At 47.3% G+C, this 20,260-nt stretch overlaps 1 protein-coding gene and 1 pseudogene across 1 annotated transcript; both read right to left on the bottom strand.

The window, feature by feature from the left end:
- Positions 1–225: 225 nt before the first annotated feature.
- Positions 226–7,393, bottom strand: LOC117707372 (uncharacterized; annotated as a pseudogene).
- A 5,040-nt stretch (positions 7,394–12,433) lies between these two features.
- Positions 12,434–14,962, bottom strand: LOC117707371 (uncharacterized). The gene is made up of 2 exons (XM_076933458.1): positions 12,719–14,962; positions 12,434–12,624 (listed from the first exon to the last, which is right to left on the bottom strand). The coding sequence occupies exons 1-2, from the start codon at positions 14,889–14,891 to the stop codon at positions 12,434–12,436; spliced, it is 2,364 nt and encodes a 787-aa protein (XP_076789573.1). The 5' UTR covers positions 14,892–14,962.
- Positions 14,963–20,260: the final 5,298 nt, after the last annotated feature.

The raw sequence follows: 20,260 nt of genomic DNA, 5'->3' as shown, positions 1-20,260 counted from the left end.
AAAGAATATCCAGTTAATTCAGTATAAAATATTTCTGTAAATGATATGGTCAGTAATTGAAGGGAGGACAGGACTAGATGTGGTTGATGTTTTCCCCCTTTCTTTTAACTCTATTGCTAGCACTAGAGTACTTTAGAAAAAATGTACACCTGACCCCTTTGCAGGGAGTTATGTTTGTAGAGATAAAAAGAAAAAAGAGAAAAATATATATTCAGATGAAACATTTATTAGTAATTTTAATCCAATACAATTTTCTGATTCTTCTATCTAGGAAATCACAACAATAAATGGAATAGTAACACAGAGTACCAGAGGTGACACAAAAGATGAAAATATTATGAATCCCCACCCAGGAAACAATCAAATTCTTTGTTCAGGACATGAAATGTATTATAATATTACAAGAAAATGTCTGACTTCTAAAAGTATGTTTTTTGCTTCTTGGATAGATTTTTAATTATAAATTAATACAACATGTGGGAAAAACAAATGATTCTCTCATATAAGTCTTAAATGTTCATTTTAAATCCCAACCACCAAAATCATATATATTTTAATCATATATTTCTGACTATAGTTCAAATACTTCTTACTTTTTTCATTTACTTTCTTCTATCCAAGAAGCTCAATGACTATTGAGTCCTACAAACAGATCTTGCACCAAACAACATTAAAATAGTAATACAGTTAAAATGAAATATACCACCTACTGCCAAAAAAAAAAAAAAAAAGAAATTATTTTAAATGTTTTGTCTTACTAAGCATCTTTTTTCTTCAGGGGTTTAGTCCTTATTGTTTATTATATTTATACTGGTTTCTCATTCAAAGTAATAGGATCTCTGTTCATGAACATATGTATACAGTGGAGTGTGGCTGTCTAAGTAGGTAGAATCTGACTTCATTTCCCCGAATTCATGGGTACCTCTGGTTCTTCTTTTTTTTGTCATCTACAAACTGATTGTATTTTCTGATGGTCCCTGATTGGTTAGATCCTGGCTCCTGTCCATGTCTTCCCACACTCAGTATGGTTGTCCTTGGTAAATATATACACTCTTCAGTTCCAGTACAGTATAGGATGGGAAGAGTTATTGGAAGAAGATACTTGATTTCTATTGTTGCTGTCACTTGACAGATGGTAGCTATCAATTGATTGGTTATGGCTATATACTTGCCTTTCATTAGGGCTGAGTCCAGATTGATTACCAAGTGAGTAGGATTCTAAAAGATTCTGAAATAATATGTATTACACATGGTGAAAACCAGCATGGACAAGTGGCTGGTTTTGAGTAATTTGTTGTTTTCCTTAATAACTGTACTAGTATTAAAAATTACTGAACATTGAATGTTCAGGTGTAACCAAAGAATGGCCATGACTACACCCATGCTCTCTAGGGATAATAGACCCAGAGATGGTAATAATCAACTTACTACTTAGGACATATTTCAGACTCTCTGTATTTAAAAACTAGCCCTGCAAATCCATCATTTACATTAGATCCCATGTAACCAAAAAGAGAGAAAGACTGCACACATCTTGAGACTTGAATATTTGAGGCTCTATATGTTGACTTCAAAGAATGAGATTACGGCCTGCTAGTTCCCCTGCCACCAGAAGGACCATACCCGGACTGCCCATAGTCATACTCTTCACGACCATAGCTACCATGTATCCAACCTTGACTGGAATCATATCGGTTTCCACGGATAGGAGACCGAAATTGTTTTGATGCAGAATGGCCAGTTACTCTAATTGACTGTTTACTGTGGCTATGCCTTGGATGCCACTGAACTGACTCTCTGTGTTGATGCCCAGCATGACTGTGACTGGATCCAGAATGTCTCTGTGAGACTACTGAGTGTTCCTCACCCTCACTGGACTCGGGGTGCACTGGTGATCTCCTTGGATGTCCACCAGAACCTGACTGTGAAGGCTGTCCTTGGCTTGACTGAGGCTGTCCACTGCTGTCCTGAACTGGCCCTTGAGGGGAGCCATGGTGCCCATGAACTGACTCTCTCTGTTGATGCCCAGCATGACCGTGACTGGATCCAGAATGTCTCTGTGAGACTACTGAGTGTTCCTCACCCTCACTGGACTCGGGGTGCACTGGTGATCTCCTTGGATGTCCACCAGAACCTGACTGTGAAGGCTGTCCTTGGCTTGACTGAGGGTGTCTACTGCTGTCCTGAACCGGCCCTTGAGGGGAGCCATGGTGCCCATGAACTGACTCTCTCTGTTGATGCCCAGCATGACCGTGACTGGATCCAGAATGTCTCTGTGAGACTACTGAGTGTTCCTCACCCTCACTGGACTCGGGGTGCACTGGTGATCTCCTTGGATGTCCACCAGAACCTGACTGTGAAGGCTGTCCTTGGCTTGACTGAGGGTGTCTACTGCTGTCCTGAACCGGCCCTTGAGGGGAGCCATGGTGCCCATGAACTGACTCTCTTTGTTGATGCCCAGCATGACTGTGACTGGATCCAGAATGTCTCTGTGAGACTACTGAGTGTTCCTCACCCTCACTGGACTCGGAGTGCACTGGTGATCTCCTTGAGTGTCTACCAGAACCTGACTGTGAAGGCTGTCCTTGGCTTGACTGAGGCTGTCCACTGCTGTGCTGAACTGGCCCTTGAGGGGAGCCATGGTGCCCATGAACTGACTCTCTCTGTTGATGCCCAGCATGACTGTGACTGGATCCAGAATGTCTCTGTGAGACTACTGAGTGTTCCTCACCCTCACTGGACTCGGGGTGCACTGGTGATCTCCTTGGGTGTCTACCAGAACCTGACTGTGAAGGCTGTCCTTGGCTTGACTGAGGCTGTCCACTGCTGTCCTGAACTGGCCCTTGAGGGGAGCCATGGTGCCCATGAACTGACTCTCTCTGTTGATGCCCAGCATGACCGTGACTGGATCCAGAATGTCTCTGTGAGACTACTGAGTGTTCCTCACCCTCACTGGACTCGGGGTGCACTGGTAATCTCCTTGGATGTCCACCAGAACCTGACTGTGAAGGCTGTCCTTGGCTTGACTGAGGGTGTCTACTGCTGTCCTGAACCGGCCCTTGAGGGGAGCCATGGTGCCCATGAACTGACTCTCTCTGTTGATGCCCAGCATGACTGTGACTGGATCCAGAATGTCTCTGTGAGACTACTGAGTGTTCCTCACCCTCACTGGACTCGGGGTGCACTGGTGATCTCCTTGAGTGTCTACCAGAACCTGACTGTGAAGGCTGTCCTTGGCTTGACTGAGGCTGTCCACTGCTGTCCTGAACTGGCCCTTGAGGGGACCCATGGTGCCCATGAACTGACTCTCTCTGTTGATGCCCAGCATGACCGTGACTGGATCCAGAATGTCTCTGTGAGACTACTGAGTGTTCCTCACCCTCACTGGACTCGGGGTGCACTGGTGATCTCCTTGGATGTCCACCAGAACCTGACTGTGAAGGCTGTCCTTGGCTTGACTGAGGGTGTCTACTGCTGTCCTGAACCGGCCCTTGAGGGGAGCCATGGTGCCCATGAACTGACTCTCTCTGTTGATGCCCAGCATGACTGTGACTGGATCCAGAATGTCTCTGTGAGACTACTGAGTGGTCCTCACCCTCACTGGACTCGGGGTGCACTGGTGATCTCCTTGGATGTCCACCAGAACCTGACTGTGAAGGCTGTCCTTGGCTTGACTGAGGGTGTCTACTGCTGTCCTGAACCGGCCCTTGAGGGGAGCCATGGTGCCCATGAACTGACTCTCTCTGTTGATGCCCAGCATGACTGTGACTGGATCCAGAATGTCTCTTTGAGACTACTGAGTGTTCCTCACCCTCACTGGACTCGGGGTGCACTGGTGATCTCCTTGGGTGTCTACCAGAACCTGACTGTGAATGCTGTCCTTGGCTTGACTGAGGCTGTCCACTGCTGTCCTGAACTGGCCCTTGAGGGGAGCCATGGTGCCCATGAACTGACTCTCTCTGTTGATGCCCAGCATGACTGTGACTGGATCCAGAATGTCTCTGTGAGACTACTGAGTGTTCCTCACCCTCACTGGACTCGGGGTGCACTGGTGATCTCCTTGGATGTCCACCAGAACCTGACTGTGAAGGCTGTCCTTGGCTTGACTGAGGCTGTCCACTGCTGTCCTGAACTGGCCCTTGAGGGGAGCCATGGTGCCCATGAACTGACTCTCTCTGTTGATGCCCAGCATGACCGTGACTGGATCCAGAATGTCTCTGTGAGACTACTGAGTGTTCCTCACCCTCACTGGACTCGGGGTGCACTGGTGATCTCCTTGGATGTCCACCAGAACCTGATTGTGAAGGCTGTCCTTGGCTTGACTGAGGGTGTCTACTGCTGTCCTGAACCGGCCCTTGAGGGGAGCCATGGTGCCCATGAACTGACTCTCTCTCTTGATGCCCAGCATGACTGTGACTGGATCCAGAATGTCTCTGTGAGACTACTGAGTGTTCCTCACCCTCACTGGACTCGGGGTGCACTGGTGATCTCCTTGGATGTCCACCAGAACCTGATTGTGAAGGCTGTCCTTGGCTGGACTGAGGGTGTCTACTGCTGTCCTGAACCGGCCCTTGAGGGGAGCCATGGTGCCCATGAACTGACTCTCTCTGTTGATGCCCAGCATGACTGTGACTGGATCCAGAATGTCTCTGTGAGACTACTGAGTGTTCCTCACCCTCACTGGACTCGGGGTGCACTGGTGATCTCCTTGGGTGTCTACCAGAACCTGACTGTGAAGGCTGTCCTTGGCTTGACTGAGGCTGTGCACTGCTGTCCTGAACTGGCCCTTGAGGGGAGCCATGGTGCCCATGAACTGACTCTCTCTGTTGATGCCCAGCATGACCGTGACTGGATCCAGAATATCTCTGTGAGACTACTGAGTGTTCCTCACCCTCACTGGACTCGGGGTGCACTGGTGATCTCCTTGGATGTCCACCAGAACCTGACTGTGAAGGCTGTCCTTGGCTTGACTGAGGCTGTCCACTGCTGTGCTGAACTGGCCCTTGAGGGGAGCCATGGTGCCCATGAACTGACTCTCTCTGTTGATGCCCAGCATGACTGTGACTGGATCCAGAATGTCTCTGTGAGACTACTGAGTGTTCCTCACCCTCACTGGACTCGGGGTGCACTGGTGATCTCCTTGGGTGTCTACCAGAACCTGACTGTGAAGGCTGTCCTTGGCTTGACTGAGGCTGTCCACTGCTGTCCTGAACTGGCCCTTGAGGGGACCCATGGTGCCCATGAACTGACTCTCTCTGTTGATGCCCAGCATGACCGTGACTGGATCCAGAATGTCTCTGTGAGACTACTGAGTGTTCCTCACCCTCACTGGACTCGGGGTGCACTGGTGATCTCCTTGGATGTCCACCAGAACCTGACTGTGAAGGCTGTCCTTGGCTTGACTGAGGGTGTCTACTGCTGTCCTGAACCGGCCCTTGAGGGGAGCCATGGTGCCCATGAACTGACTCTCTCTGTTGATGCCCAGCATGACTGTGACTGGATCCAGAATGTCTCTGTGAGACTACTGAGTGTTCCTCACCCTCACTGGACTCGGGGTGCACTGGTGATCTCCTTGGGTGTCTACCAGAACCTGACTGTGAAGGCTGTCCTTGGCTTGACTGAGGCTGTCCACTGCTGTCCTGAACTGGCCCTTGAGGGGAGCCATGGTGCCCATGAACTGACTCTCTCTGTTGATGCCCAGCATGACTGTGACTGGATCCAGAATGTCTCTGTGAGACTACTGAGTGTTCCTCACCCTCACTGGACTCGGGGTGCACTGGTGATCTTCTTGGATGTCCACCAAAACCTGACTGTGAAGGCTGTCCTTGGCTTGACTGAGGCTGTCCACTGCTGTCCTGAACTGGCCCTTGAGGGGAGCCATGGTGCCCATGAACTGACTCTCTCTGTTGATGCCCAGCATGACCGTGACTGGATCCAGAATGTCTCTGTGAGACTACTGAGTGTTCCTCACCCTCACTGGACTCGGGGTGCACTGGTGATCTCCTTGGATGTCCACCAGAACCTGATTGTGAAGGCTGTCCTTGGCTTGACTGAGGGTGTCTACTGCTGTCCTGAACCGGCCCTTGAGGGGAGCCATGGTGCCCATGAACTGACTCTCTCTCTTGATGCCCAGCATGACTGTGACTGGATCCAGAATGTCTCTGTGAGACTACTGAGTGTTCCTCACCCTCACTGGACTCGGGGTGCACTGGTGATCTCCTTGGATGTCCACCAGAACCTGATTGTGAAGGCTGTCCTTGGCTGGACTGAGGGTGTCTACTGCTGTCCTGAACCGGCCCTTGAGGGGAGCCATGGTGCCCATGAACTGACTCTCTCTGTTGATGCCCAGCATGACTGTGACTGGATTCAGAATGTCTCTTTGAGACTACTGAGTGTTCCTCACCCTCACTGGACTCGGGGTGCACTGGTGATCTCCTTGGGTGTCTACCAGAACCTGACTGTGAAGGCTGTCCTTGGCTTGACTGAGGCTGTGCACTGCTGTCCTGAACTGGCCCTTGAGGGGAGCCATGGTGCCCATGAACTGACTCTCTCTGTTGATGCCCAGCATGACCGTGACTGGATCCAGAATATCTCTGTGAGACTACTGAGTGTTCCTCACCCTCACTGGACTCAGGGTGCACTGGTGATCTCCTTGGATGTCCACCAGAACCTGACTGTGAAGGCTGTCCTTGGCTTGACTGAGGGTGTCTACTGCTGTCCTGAACCGGCCCTTGAGGGGAGCCATGGTGCCCATGAACTGACTCTCTCTGTTGATGCCCAGCATGACTGTGACTGGATCCAGAATGTCTCTGTGAGACTACTGAGTGTTCCTCACCCTCACTGGACTCGGGGTGCACTGGTGATCTCCTTGGGTGTCTACCAGAACCTGACTGTGAAGGCTGTCCTTGGCTTGACTGAGGCTGTCCACTGCTGTCCTGAACTGGCCCTTGAGGGGAGCCATGGTGCCCATGAACTGACTCTCTCTGTTGATGCCCAGCATGACCGTGACTGGATCCAGAATGTCTCTGTGAGACTACTGAGTGTTCCTCACCCTCACTGGACTCGGGGTGCACTGGTGATCTCCTTGGATGTCCACCAGAACCTGACTGTGAAGGCTGTCCTTGGCTTGACTTAGGGTGTCTACGGCTGTCCTGAACTGGCCCTTGAGGGGAGCCATGGTGCCCATGAACTGACTCTCTCTGTTGATGCCCAGCATGACTGTGACTGGATCCAGAATGTCTCTGTGAGACTACTGAGTGTTCCTCACCCTCATTGGACTCGGGGTGCACTGGTGATCTCCTTGGATGTCCACCAGAACCTGATTGTGAAGGCTGTCCTTGGCTTGACTGAGGGTGTCTACTGCTGTCATGTACCGGCCCTTGAGCGGAGCCATGGTGCCCATGAACTGACTCTCTCTGTTGATGCCCAGCATGACTGTGACTGGATCCAGAATGTCTCTGTGAGACTACTGATTGTTCCTCACCCTCACTGGACTCGGGGTGCACTGGTGATCTCCTTGGATGTCCACCAGAACCTGACTGTGAAGGCTGTCCTTGTCTTGACTGAGGGTGTCTACTGCTGTCCTGAACCGGCCCTTGAGGGGAGCCATTGTGCCCATGAACTGACTCTCTCTGTTGATGCCCAGCATGACTGTGACTGGATCCAGAATGTCTCTGTGAGACTACTGAGTGTTCCTCACCCTCACTGGACTCGGGGTGCACTGTTGATCTCCTTGGATGTCTACCAGAACCTGACTGTGAAGGCTGTCCTTGGCTTGACTGAGGGTGTCTACTGCTGTCCTGAACCGGCCCTTGAGGGGAGCCATGGTGCCCATGAACTGACTCTCTCTGTTGATGCCCAGCATGACTGTGACTGGATCCAGAATGTCTCTGTGAGACTACTGAGTGTTCCTCACCCTCACTGGACTCGGGGTGCACTGGTGATCTCCTTGGATGTCCACCAGAACCTGACTGTGAAGGCTGTCCTTGGCTTGACTGAGGGTGTCTACTGCTGTCCTGAACCGGCCCTTGAGGGGAGCCATGGTGCCCATGAACTGACTCTCTTTGTTGATGCCCAGCTTGACTGTGACTGGATCCATAATGTCTCTGTGAGACTACTGAGTGTTCCTCACCCTCACTGGACTCGGGGTGCACTGGTGATCTGCTTGGATGTCCACCAGAACCTGACTGTGAAGGCTGTCCTTGGCTTGACTGAGGGTGTCTACTGCTGTCCTGAACCGGCCCTTGAGGGGAGCCATGGTGCCCATGAACTGACTCTCTCTGTTGATGCCCAGCATGACTGTGACTGGATCCAGAATGTCTCTGTGAGACTACTGAGTGTTCCTCACCCTCACTGGACTCGGGGTACACTGATGATCTCCTTGGGTGTCTACCAGAACCTGACTGTGAAGGCTGTCCTTGGCTGGACTGAGGCTGTCTACTGCTGTCCTGAACCGGCCCTTGAGGGGAGCCATGGTGCCCATGAACTGACTCTCTTTCTTGATGCCCAGCATGACTGTAACTGGATCCAGAATGTCTCTGTGAGACTACTGAGTGTTCCTCACCCTCACTGGACTCGGGGTGCACTGGTGATCTTCTGGGGTGTCTACCAGAACCTGACTGTGAAGGCTGTTCTTGGCCTGACTGAGGGTGTCTACTGCTGTCCTGAACCGGCCCTTGAGGGGAGCCATGGTGCCCATGAACTGACTCTCTTTGTTGATGCCCAGCATGACTGTGACTGGATCCAGAATGTCTCTGTGAGACTACTGAGTGTTCCTCACCCTCACTGGACTCGGGGTGCACTGTTGATCTCCTTGGATGTCTACCAGAACCTGACTGTGAAGGCTGTCCTTGGCTTGACTGAGGGTGTCTACTGCTGTCCTGAACCGGCCCTTGAGGGGAGCCATGGTGCCCATGAACTGACTCTCTTTGTTGATGCCCAGCATGACTGGGACTGGATCCAGAATGTCTCTTTGAGACTACTGAGTGTTCCTCACCCTCACTGGACTCAGGGTGAACTCGTGATCTCCTTGGGTGTCCACTAGAACTTGACTGTGAAGGCTGTCCTTGGCTTGACTGAGGGTGTCTACTGCTGTCCTGAAATGGCCCTTGAGGGGAGCTATGGTGCCCATGAACTGACTCTCTCTGTTGATGCCCAGCATGACTGTGACTGGATCCAGAATGTCTCTGTGAGACTACTGAGTGTTCCTCACTCTCACTGGACTCGGGGTGCACTGGTGATCTTCTGGGGTGTCTACCAGAACCTGACTGTGAAGACTGTTCTTGGCCTGACTGAGGGTGTCTACTGCTGTCCTGAACCGGCCCTTGAGGGGAGCCAAGGTGCCCATGAACTGACTCTCTTTGTTGATGCCCAGCATGACTGTGACTGGATCCAGAATGTCTCTGTGAGACTACTGAGTGTTCCTCACCCTCACTGGACTCGGGGTGCACTGGTGATCTCCTTGGATGTCTACCAGAACCTGACTGTGAAGGCTGTCCTTGGCTTGACTGAGGGTGTCTACTGCTGTCCTGAACCGGCCCTTGAGGGGAGCCATGGTGCCCATGAACTGACTCTCTTTGTTGATGCCCAGCATGACTGGGACTGGATCCAGAATGTCTCTTTGAGACTACTGAGTGTTCCTCACCCTCACTGGACTCGGGGTGCACTGGTGATCTCCTTGGGTGTCTACCAGAACCTGACTGTGAAGGCTGTCCTTGGCTTGACTGAGGGTGTCTACTGCTGTCCTGAACCGGCCCTTGAGGGGAGCCATGGTGCCCATGAACTGACTCTCTTTGTTGATGCCCAGCATGACCGTGACTGGATCCAGAATGTCTCTGTGAGACTACTGAGTGTTCCTCACCCTCACTGGACTCGGGGTGCACTGGTGATCTCCTTGGGTGTCTACCAGAACCTGACTGTGAAGGCTGTCCTTGGCTTGACTGAGGGTGTCTACTGCTGTCCTGAACCGGCCCTTGAGGGGAGCCATGGTGCCCATGAACTGACTCTCTCTCTTGATGCCCAGCATGACCATGACTGGATCCAGAATGTCTCTGTGAGACTACTGAGTGTTCCTCACCCTCACTGGACTCGGGGTGCACTGGTGATCTCCTTGGATGTCCACCAGAACCTGACTGTGAAGGCTGTCCTTGGCTTGACTGAGGGTGTCTACTGCTGTCCTGAACTGGCCCTTGAGGGGAGCCATGGTGCCCATGAACTGACTCTCTCTGTTGATGCCCAGCATGACCATGACTGGATCCAGAATGTCTCTTTGAGACTACTGAGTGTTCCTCACCCTCACTGGACTCGGGGTGCACTGGTGATCTCCTTGGGTGTCTACCAGAACCTGACTGTGAAGGCTGTCCTTGGCTTGACTGAGGGTGTCTACTGCTGTCCTGAACCGGCCCTTGAGGGGAGCCATGGTGCCCATGAACTGACTCTCTCTGTTGATGCCTAGCATGACTGTGACTGGATCCAGAATGTCTCTGTGAGACTACTGAGTGTTCCTCACCCTCACTGGACTCGGGGTACACTGGTGATCTCCTTGGGTGTCTACCAGAACCTGACTGTGAAGGCTGTCCTTGGCTGGACTGAGGCTGTCTACTGCTGTCCTGAACCGGCCCTTGAGGGGAGCCATGGTGCCCATGAACTGACTCTCTTTCTTGATGCCCAGCATGACTGTAACTGGATCCAGAATGTCTCTGTGAGACTACTGAGTGTTCCTCACCCTCACTGGACTCGGGGTGCACTGGTGATCTTCTGGGGTGTCTACCAGAACCTGACTGTGAAGGCTGTTCTTGGCCTGACTGAGGGTGTCTACTGCTGTCCTGAACCGGCCCTTGAGGGGAGCCATGGTGCCCATGAACTGACTCTCTTTGTTGATGCCCAGCATGACTGTGACTGGATCCAGAATGTCTCTGTGAGACTACTGAGTGTTCCTCACCCTCACTGGACTCGGGGTGCACTGTTGATCTCCTTGGATGTCTACCAGAACCTGACTGTGAAGGCTGTCCTTGGCTTGACTGAGGGTGTCTACTGCTGTCCTGAACCGGCCCTTGAGGGGAGCCATGGTGCCCATGAACTGACTCTCTTTGTTGATGCCCAGCATGACTGGGACTGGATCCAGAATGTCTCTTTGAGACTACTGAGTGTTCCTCACCCTCACTGGACTCAGGGTGAACTCGTGATCTCCTTGGGTGTCCACTAGAACTTGACTGTGAAGGCTGTCCTTGGCTTGACTGAGGGTGTCTACTGCTGTCCTGAAATGGCCCTTGAGGGGAGCTATGGTGCCCATGAACTGACTCTCTCTGTTGATGCCCAGCATGACTGTGACTGGATCCAGAATGTCTCTGTGAGACTACTGAGTGTTCCTCACTCTCACTGGACTCGGGGTGCACTGGTGATCTTCTGGGGTGTCTACCAGAACCTGACTGTGAAGACTGTTCTTGGCCTGACTGAGGGTGTCTACTGCTGTCCTGAACCGGCCCTTGAGGGGAGCCATGGTGCCCATGAACTGACTCTCTTTGTTGATGCCCAGCATGACTGTGACTGGATCCAGAATGTCTCTGTGAGACTACTGAGTGTTCCTCACCCTCACTGGACTCGGGGTGCACTGGTGATCTCCTTGGATGTCTACCAGAACCTGACTGTGAAGGCTGTCCTTGGCTTGACTGAGGGTGTCTACTGCTGTCCTGAACCGGCCCTTGAGGGGAGCCATGGTGCCCATGAACTGACTCTCTTTGTTGATGCCCAGCATGACTGGGACTGGATCCAGAATGTCTCTTTGAGACTACTGAGTGTTCCTCACCCTCACTGGACTCGGGGTGCACTGGTGATCTCCTTGGGTGTCTACCAGAACCTGACTGTGAAGGCTGTCCTTGGCTTGACTGAGGGTGTCTACTGCTGTCCTGAACCGGCCCTTGAGGGGAGCCATGGTGCCCATGAACTGACTCTCTTTGTTGATGCCCAGCATGACCGTGACTGGATCCAGAATGTCTCTGTGAGACTACTGAGTGTTCCTCACCCTCACTGGACTCAGGGTGCACTGGTGATCTCCTTGGATGTCCACCAGAACCTGACTGTGAAGGCTGTCCTTGGCTTGACTGAGGGTGTCTACTGCTGTCCTGAACCGGCCCTTGAGGGGAGCCATGGTGCCCATGAACTGACTCTCTCTGTTGATGCCCAGCATGACTGTGACTGGATCCAGAATGTCTCTGTGAGACTACTGAGTGTTCCTCACCCTCACTGGACTCGGGGTGCACTGGTGATCTCCTTGGGTGTCTACCAGAACCTGCCTGTGAAGGCTGTCCTTGGCTTGACTGAGGGTGTCTACTGCTGTCCTGAACCGGCCCTTGAGGGGAGCCATGGTGCCCATGTACTGACTCTCTTTGTTGATGCCCAGCATGACCATTACTGGATCCAGAATGTCTCTGTGAGACTACTGAGTGTTCCTCACCCTCACTGGACTCGGGGTGCACTTGTGATCTCCTTGGATGTCCATCATAACCTGACTGTGAAGGCTGTCCTTGGCTTGACTGAGGGTGTCTACTGCTGTCCTGAACCGGCCCTTGAGGGGAGCCATGGTGCCCATGAACTGACTCTCTTTGTTGATGCCCAGCATGACTGTAACTGGATCCAGAATGTCTCTGTGAGACTACTGAGTGTTCCTCACCCTCACTGGACTCGGGGTGCACTGGTGATCTCCTTGGATGTCTACCAGAACCTGACTGTGAAAGCTGTCCTTTACTTGACTGAGGCTGTCCACTGCTGTCCTGAACCGTCCCTTGAGAGGCGCCATGGTACCCATACTTATGTGATTCACCTGAGCCTGACTTGTGTTGGCTAAAGCCATGTGAGTTTTTGGAAATGGATTCATGCTGCCCAAAGCCAGATGACTGACCTGAGCCTGAGCTGTGTTGCCCATAGCTAGGTGAGTGACCAGAACTCGACTCTTGCTGCCCAAAGCCAGATGACTGACCTGAGCCTGAGCTGTGTTGGCCATAACTTGGTGAGTACCCAGAACTCGACTGTTGCTTCCCAAAGCCAGATGACTGACCTGAGCCTGAGCTGTGTTGGCCATAACTTGGTGAGTACCCAGAACTCGACTGTTGCTTCCCAAAGCCAGATGACTGACCTGAGCCTGAGCTGTGTTGGCCATAACTTGGTGAGTACCCAGAACTCGACTGTTGCTTCCCAAAGCCAGATGACTGACCTGAGCCTGAGCTGTGTTGGCCATAGCTAGGTGAGTGACCAGAACTCGACTCTTGCTGCCCAAAGCCAGATGACCGACCTGAACCTGACCTTTGTTGGCCAAAGCTAGGTGTGTGACCAGAAATGGACTCATGTTCCCCAAAGCCAGATGACTGACCTGATCCTGACCTGTGTTGTCCATAACTAGGTGAGTGACCAGAAGTGGACTCTTGCTCCCCAAAGCCAGATGACTGACCTGAGCCAGCATTTTGCTTCTCAGACCTAGATGATTGATGTGAGCCAGATCCATGATACCCAGAACTAGATGACTGAGGAGAACCAGACCCATGCTCCCCAAGGCCAGATGACTGACTTGAGCCTGACCTCTGATGCCCAGAACTAGATGACTGACCGTAATTGTATCCATGCTGCCCAAAGTGACATGATTGACCTGAGCCAACCCCATGTTGACTATTACCTGAGGATTGACCTGATGCAGTACCATGTTGGCCACAGCATAACTGACCTGATTCATGTCCATGTTGTTTACAGCCAGAGGATTGACTTGAGTTCGTTCCATGTTGTTCACAGCAGGATGAGTGCCCTGAACCAGACCCACGCCGACCACCTTTGGAAAATTCATTTGAACTACACTCCTTTTGATGAGAGCTTGAAGAATATCCACAGGAATTCGTTCCCTGTTGACCACAACCAAAAGATTGAGTTGCTCCAGACCCATATTGTCCACAGCAAGAAGAGTGACTTGAACCCATTCTTTGTTGTCTTCCACAGTTCTGTGGTTGACCACATTGTTTAGATCCACACCCTCTCTGACTAGAAGACTGGCTACAGGATCTTGGTTTAGGTTGATAACATCTAGAGGACTGACCTGAGACACATCCATATCCTTGTCCTCCACTAGTTCCTGATTGACAATTTGACTGGGTACAGCAAGACTGATTTACTTGCCCCCCCCCTGATCTACTTGCCTGACAAGAACTTGAAGCATTTTGTGGTCTGCAACATCCACTAGAACTGCTGAAACCACACATGAGACTTTCTGTCTTACTGTTTCCTGAACTTGCAGAACTATATCCAAGCTTTTGTTCTTCACCTTTTCTTGACTGAGTATAATTTGATTCATGTTCGTTTTTCTCCAATCCGTGTGATAATCCATTATGGCCTTTCCTTCCCTGATGGTTTAACCTAGATCCAGACTCATACTCTTCCCCAGATTCTCTAGAGGGGCTATGATGTGACCTGTCTCTTTTTACTCCTAGCTCTTCAAATATGGAATCATGTTTCTCTTTGTTACTACTCCAAGAGTGACCAAAGATGAACCCATGGTGTTTTTTTCTTGATTCCTTTGAGGTGGATAATTCATCTTGCCTATCCAACCTCCTAGAATTGGACCCACGTCTATGTTTTCTAGGTTGCCATAAGCCCCCAGAACTATGTCCATGCTCCTCTTCCTCACTCCAACTTGAATATCTGAAACCTGATTTCTGTCTTGGTGTCTCCTCTTCCTCTTCTGTTTCACTTTCTTCCTCTTGGTGTTGGTGTCCACGCCTATGCTTCTTTGACCCTGAAGCTTTACAGTATTGTTTTCCAAGAACCTTGTTGCAGGCCAGAGCCAGTTTGAATACCATCAGAATAAACTCAGTAAAGTCTAGTCTTCGGTCATGATCTCGATCCAGCATATGCATGATGACATCTACCGTGTCTGGATCATCTGGATTCTGTATATGAGAGACACACCAATAAAGACATGGTCAGCCACATTCCTAACTAAAGTAACCTAGAAGCACCTAGTATATTTGTGTACTGTATGTTACATGATTTTAATTCATTTGATTATTACTTTAGGTTAATAGGACATAGCATTTGTGAAAGGTTGAAACAAAGACTATTGTGATCTATGAAAAAAGATATCTCAAGGAGCTAAGTGAAAGGGTTATGTGCTCAGTTATGACATATGGAAAACAGTGGGACAAACCAACTTCAGTAACTGATATATTTAATTTCACATAAACACATGAACACATCTGCCTTCAAATATGTTAAAGTCACTAGTTAAGTGTTTGCTAAGTACTTGAAAATAATTTATACCCTTTGTTTCCAAATTTTATATTATCTTGGCCACTTTGTTAACTCCCCTTTGGACGACATTCCTCTATAGCATTGTTCCCTATTTGTTAGACTAGTCAATCAATCAATTAATCAATTAATCAATCAGTTGATCAATTTGTTAGCACAAATTTATCTATTTATATTAGATGGGAAGCTTGAGTGCATGATGAAGTTGGAGTATAGGTGGAAGAGCACAGGAAAGTGTGGGAGAAACATCTGCTTTTAAAAAATATATGCTGATTTAATAGATTTATGATGACCTAGCCCAAAAGACTACTATTGGGGTTGTCTCAAAGTCAGCTAGGGCAGTGCATGTTCCAGCTAATCTGGTCTTACAATCCTGACAGCCTTTAGACTTAATGCATACCTTCAGAATTGGCCGGAACTCCTTCTCTAGCAGTTCCTTTAGCTCATCCTTGCTCAATGTGCCACATTCTTCATCTTGCTTGGTGTATTGGTAGAATATATCAATGATGGTGACAACACTTCTTAAGAGATATGTCATCTTTGTTTTGTCAAATTTAAATGAACCTAGAGGGAGAAGGAAACAGAGATATAGAGAGAACTACAGAGAGAGGCCTCATTTTCTTTTAATTTACCAGCAGGTCTTATTTTAATATAATGCAGTGGTTCTCAACTTTCCTAATTCTGTGACCCTTTAATACAGTTACTCAAGTTGTGGTGACCCCCCCCCCCCAATATAATTATTTTCATTGCTACTTCATAACTGTACCTTTGCTACTGTTATGAATCATAATGTAAATATCTTATATGCAGGATATCTGATATAAAAACCCCTGTGACAATGTTATTGGACACTCCAAAGGGATTTAGACCTACAAGTTGAGAACCACTGAAAATAACTTTTCAAACCTTTTCTTTCTTCCACCTCAACATATAAGTATGAGTCAGGGGTTTTGTAACATTAATCAACACAAAGGAAACTTTGGGCATCTTACAGACTCAACTGAGATGATCTCAGGTCTCCATATTATTTGTCTTAGATGACTATATTCTTTATATTCTTTATTCTTTGGGTACTTTGTCATCCTGGGTGTTACTCTGGGCTTCCAAAGTTCCTAGTACTCCAATACACCATGACTCTACTCTGTCTTGGATCTTCTGTCCTATTCTCTTATGTCCTCCTCTCCTCCACTTTATCACTCTCCTTACCTCTGAATTTCTTTACTCTTACTTTTCATTTCTTTCCTGGCATGAGTGTGATACATGTATATGTTTGTGTGGGTGTGTATTCATATGTGCGCTTTGGAACTTTTCCATATATGCAGGCATATGAGTGAAAAACAGAGTCAACATTTGGTGTCTTATTCAATTAGCCTTTACATTGTTTTTATATCTGTTCTTTATGTATTGGGGAATTATGTATGTATGTGTAAATGTGTGTATAATATATGAAGGTGTGTGTGTGTATTTGTGTATGAGTACATGCACATGTGTACCATGGTGCATATGTGGAGATCAGAGGACAACCTCAAGTGTTGTTTATCACCTTCTACTTTGTTTGAATCATAGTTTCCTGTCTGTATGCTGTTCATCACCTGTTACCAGACTAGCTGCAGGAGCATTGGAATTTCAGATGTTCTCTCACTATGCCCAGCTTTGTGTTGGTTCTATGCATTTGCACCCAGGTCCTCACATGTGTACCATAAGTTCTGTAGACATTGAATACTTTTCCAAGTCCTCTGCCTTGTATTTTGAGACATCTCTCAATGAACCAAATCTCATTGATTTGGCTAAATTGGCTAGCAAATGAGATCTAGAGAGCTACCCCAGCACAAAGGTTACAAACACATGCTACCATACTTAGCTTTTACATAGGTGCTACACATCTGAACTCAGGTCCTCATGCTTGTATGGCAGGCACTTTACCTATTAAGTTATTTGCCCAGGCCCTCCCTCCCTCTCTTCCTTCCTCCCTTCCTTCCTTCATTTTCCCCCTTCCTTCCTTTCTCCTTTCTTTCTTTCTCTTTCTTTTTATTTCTTCTTCCTATGTATGTATGTATGTATGTATGTATCTATCTATCTATCTATCTATCTATCTATCTATCTATCATCTATCTATGAGACAGGTTCTCATGCAGCTCAGGCTGGCCTCAAAAAAATCACTTTGTAGCCAAGTCTGGCCACTGACTCCTGATCTTCCCTCCTGCCTCCCAAGTGGCAGAATTACATGCATGCTCCACCATTCCCAGTTGGGGCAAAAGTGGCAGATACCTTAACATCTAAATCCTTTTTTGTTCATCAGAAAGCAAGTTAGACCCAAAATTTCTACAGAAATTAAAAATTGTGTCAATGAAATCTTGGTACTGTAGAACCTAGAGATAATCCTTATTCACAGGCCAGAAACTCTCACAATCTTAGCACTCAATTAAACATTCTTTCTTTTTAAAGTTAGCAATCCAGACAATCTGAAAGGGAGAATTAGATCTCAAAGCTCTATGAAACAACAATGAACAACAAAGAAACAGCACAAAATTACCAGTCTCTTTCATATGCCAAGAAAAGATGGCATGTGAAAAAAAAAAACCAAGCATATGAGATGGCACAGAACAGTGATTCTCGACCTTCCTAATGCTGTGACCCCTTAACACAGCTCCTCGTGTTATGGTAACCTCCAACCTTTAAAGTAGTTTCACTGACATTTTCCAATTGTAATTTTGTATGTTATATGTAAATGTGTGATATGCAAGATATCTGATAAATGACCCCTGTTGAAGGTGTCTTGACCAAATTTGAGAATCACTGGCCTAGATGAAGACAGACTTCTACTGGTTTTTATCCTCAATAAAAACATTTATTTCTAAAGACTCAAGGATAAACTAAGTTAGCCAAACTAAACAGCAAACCAAAAAATAAAAGAATCAACAACAAAAGGAAAAGTAGCAAAATATGGTACTCTGTATGGCTGAGCTCAGACTCATCAGCATATCTAGCACGAGAGCACCAAATGCCATTGATTTCAGTTCCTCTCACCTGGTTCACCAAAGGAACAAGTAGGATAAGGCCTGATGCAGCTTGCAGGGTGTTGATGGATTGGAACAGTGACCCTTATATAGCTTCTAGCTTGGGTGCTGTCTTCTGTGGGATGGGCTGATTCATTTCTAATCAAACTTAACCCCACCCCTTGCATGTTTATCTTACTTCTTTACATTCTCATCTCTAAGATGATTGCAGAAAGGGTGGTGATGTCCCCACCTTCCACAATGAAGACATGCTCTGGGATGTCTTCTCTCCTGTAGGGTCATATATAGTGAAAAACAGAAATTTTGTTGTAGAGGATTTATGTGTGTTTTTATCATAGCATTCAAAGAAGGTAGCAGAGTATTAAATACTTGGCAGGTGCATGATGAAGGATTTTTTTTAAATTATAAATGAACCCAGGCCACTAAGCTTATCCAATTCATGTCTTTTGAAATCATAGTTACTATTTATTGAGAACTTATTGTGTTCAGATAAGTGTGTTGAATATGCCACTCTTATCATGCTGTCTTATAATGTTTGCATGTCTGTTTGTCCCACATTACAGATAAAGACAGAGGTTAAAAGAATTCAAAGCCATAGCTATATAATACAAGAGCCAAGATTTGAATATATAATTATCTAGTTGCAATGCTGTAATCATTATTTTAGCTTACCCTTATTATATAACTGTTATGAAATAAATTGAATCTGGGATTTATACCATATATACATTTTAAGAATGTCATATATTCTAAAATAGGAATAATATTAAAGGGCAATATATGGAATGCTGAAAGCCATGAGAAGAAGAAATAATCTCTGATCATGTGTAAGCTATATTTTTGTTTGTGGCTAAGTATAAGGGCTACAAATAAAAGCACTGTTTTCAGAAGTGTTTAAGATGAATTTAGAGTGAGATTTTCTTTCAGTACCCTACTATTCACTGTTAGTCTGGCATCTTTGGGCCTAGCCTTTTGGGAAACTGTATGTCTTTTAGAGAGGAATATGTATATAATATATATCATTTTTTGATGTGTGGCAAAATAATCAGAAAACTACATTAGGTGTGATGAATCAACTCTTCTGTATTCATCACCAGGCAGTAGTGGCAGCAGCTGTCATTAATTGATTACTGTCTTCATTTTGTCTACTTTTCTACTTTATTTCTCAGATAATTTTTGAGGTTAGTATCATGAAATGTAAGTATAAAGAAATTTTAAAATGTGACTAAAATCACAGCAGTATCAGAAGGAAAAGTGACTCACCGTACTGGATGCTGAAGCCTGTCCTAGAGTTGCAGATTCACCATGTGTCTGGAGTCAGTCATCTCCTGTATGAGCATTACTTTGGGGATAGTTATCATCTAGACAGTCCCTTGATCCTAGCAACTACTTAGAATGAGTATCTGTTCATAAACATGTTAATGGATTAGTCCCTAAGAGACAACACTGATCCTATTTCCCAGGGAGTCCTAAACTAATACAACCACAGAAAGTTAGGCTTTTCCTGTGGCTATTATATCTCTCATCTGTTGACTCTTTTGAAATTGTGTTTCTTTTTCTGAAAGTGGCTGAATCAGAAAGACTTTGGGGCCTCATACTCATACTGAAGTAAAAGTTTAAGTCAGGCTTACACTGAATTTCAGCATTTATTTGGAACTTGGAAACTATCATAACGTTCTGAGATCAGAACTTCACCAATTCAATATTTTGTATTCTTTTTGTTGAGTCTGTCTTCTTTTTCTTACTTTCTTAGTATAAGGGATAAAATTATAGTCTTTATAGTCATAAAGACTTGAGTTTAACTTTCAGCTCTGCCTATTACTGTGTCTTTTGAGTAATCAAAAATTTCCTTGCCTTCTGCTTCTCAACTAACTTAAAGAGTCAGAATAAGAGCAATTGCCTCACTTAATGGAGCTATGTGTGGCTATATTAATGACCCAGTGAACTGTACAAGCTCATGT

The sequence above is a fragment of the Arvicanthis niloticus genome, chromosome 4 (assembly GCF_011762505.2).
Source record: "Arvicanthis niloticus isolate mArvNil1 chromosome 4, mArvNil1.pat.X, whole genome shotgun sequence".
Taxonomy (NCBI): domain Eukaryota; kingdom Metazoa; phylum Chordata; class Mammalia; order Rodentia; family Muridae; genus Arvicanthis; species Arvicanthis niloticus.
The sequence above is the reverse complement of the archived record's forward strand: the minus strand, read 5'-3'. Positions and strand labels throughout refer to the sequence as shown.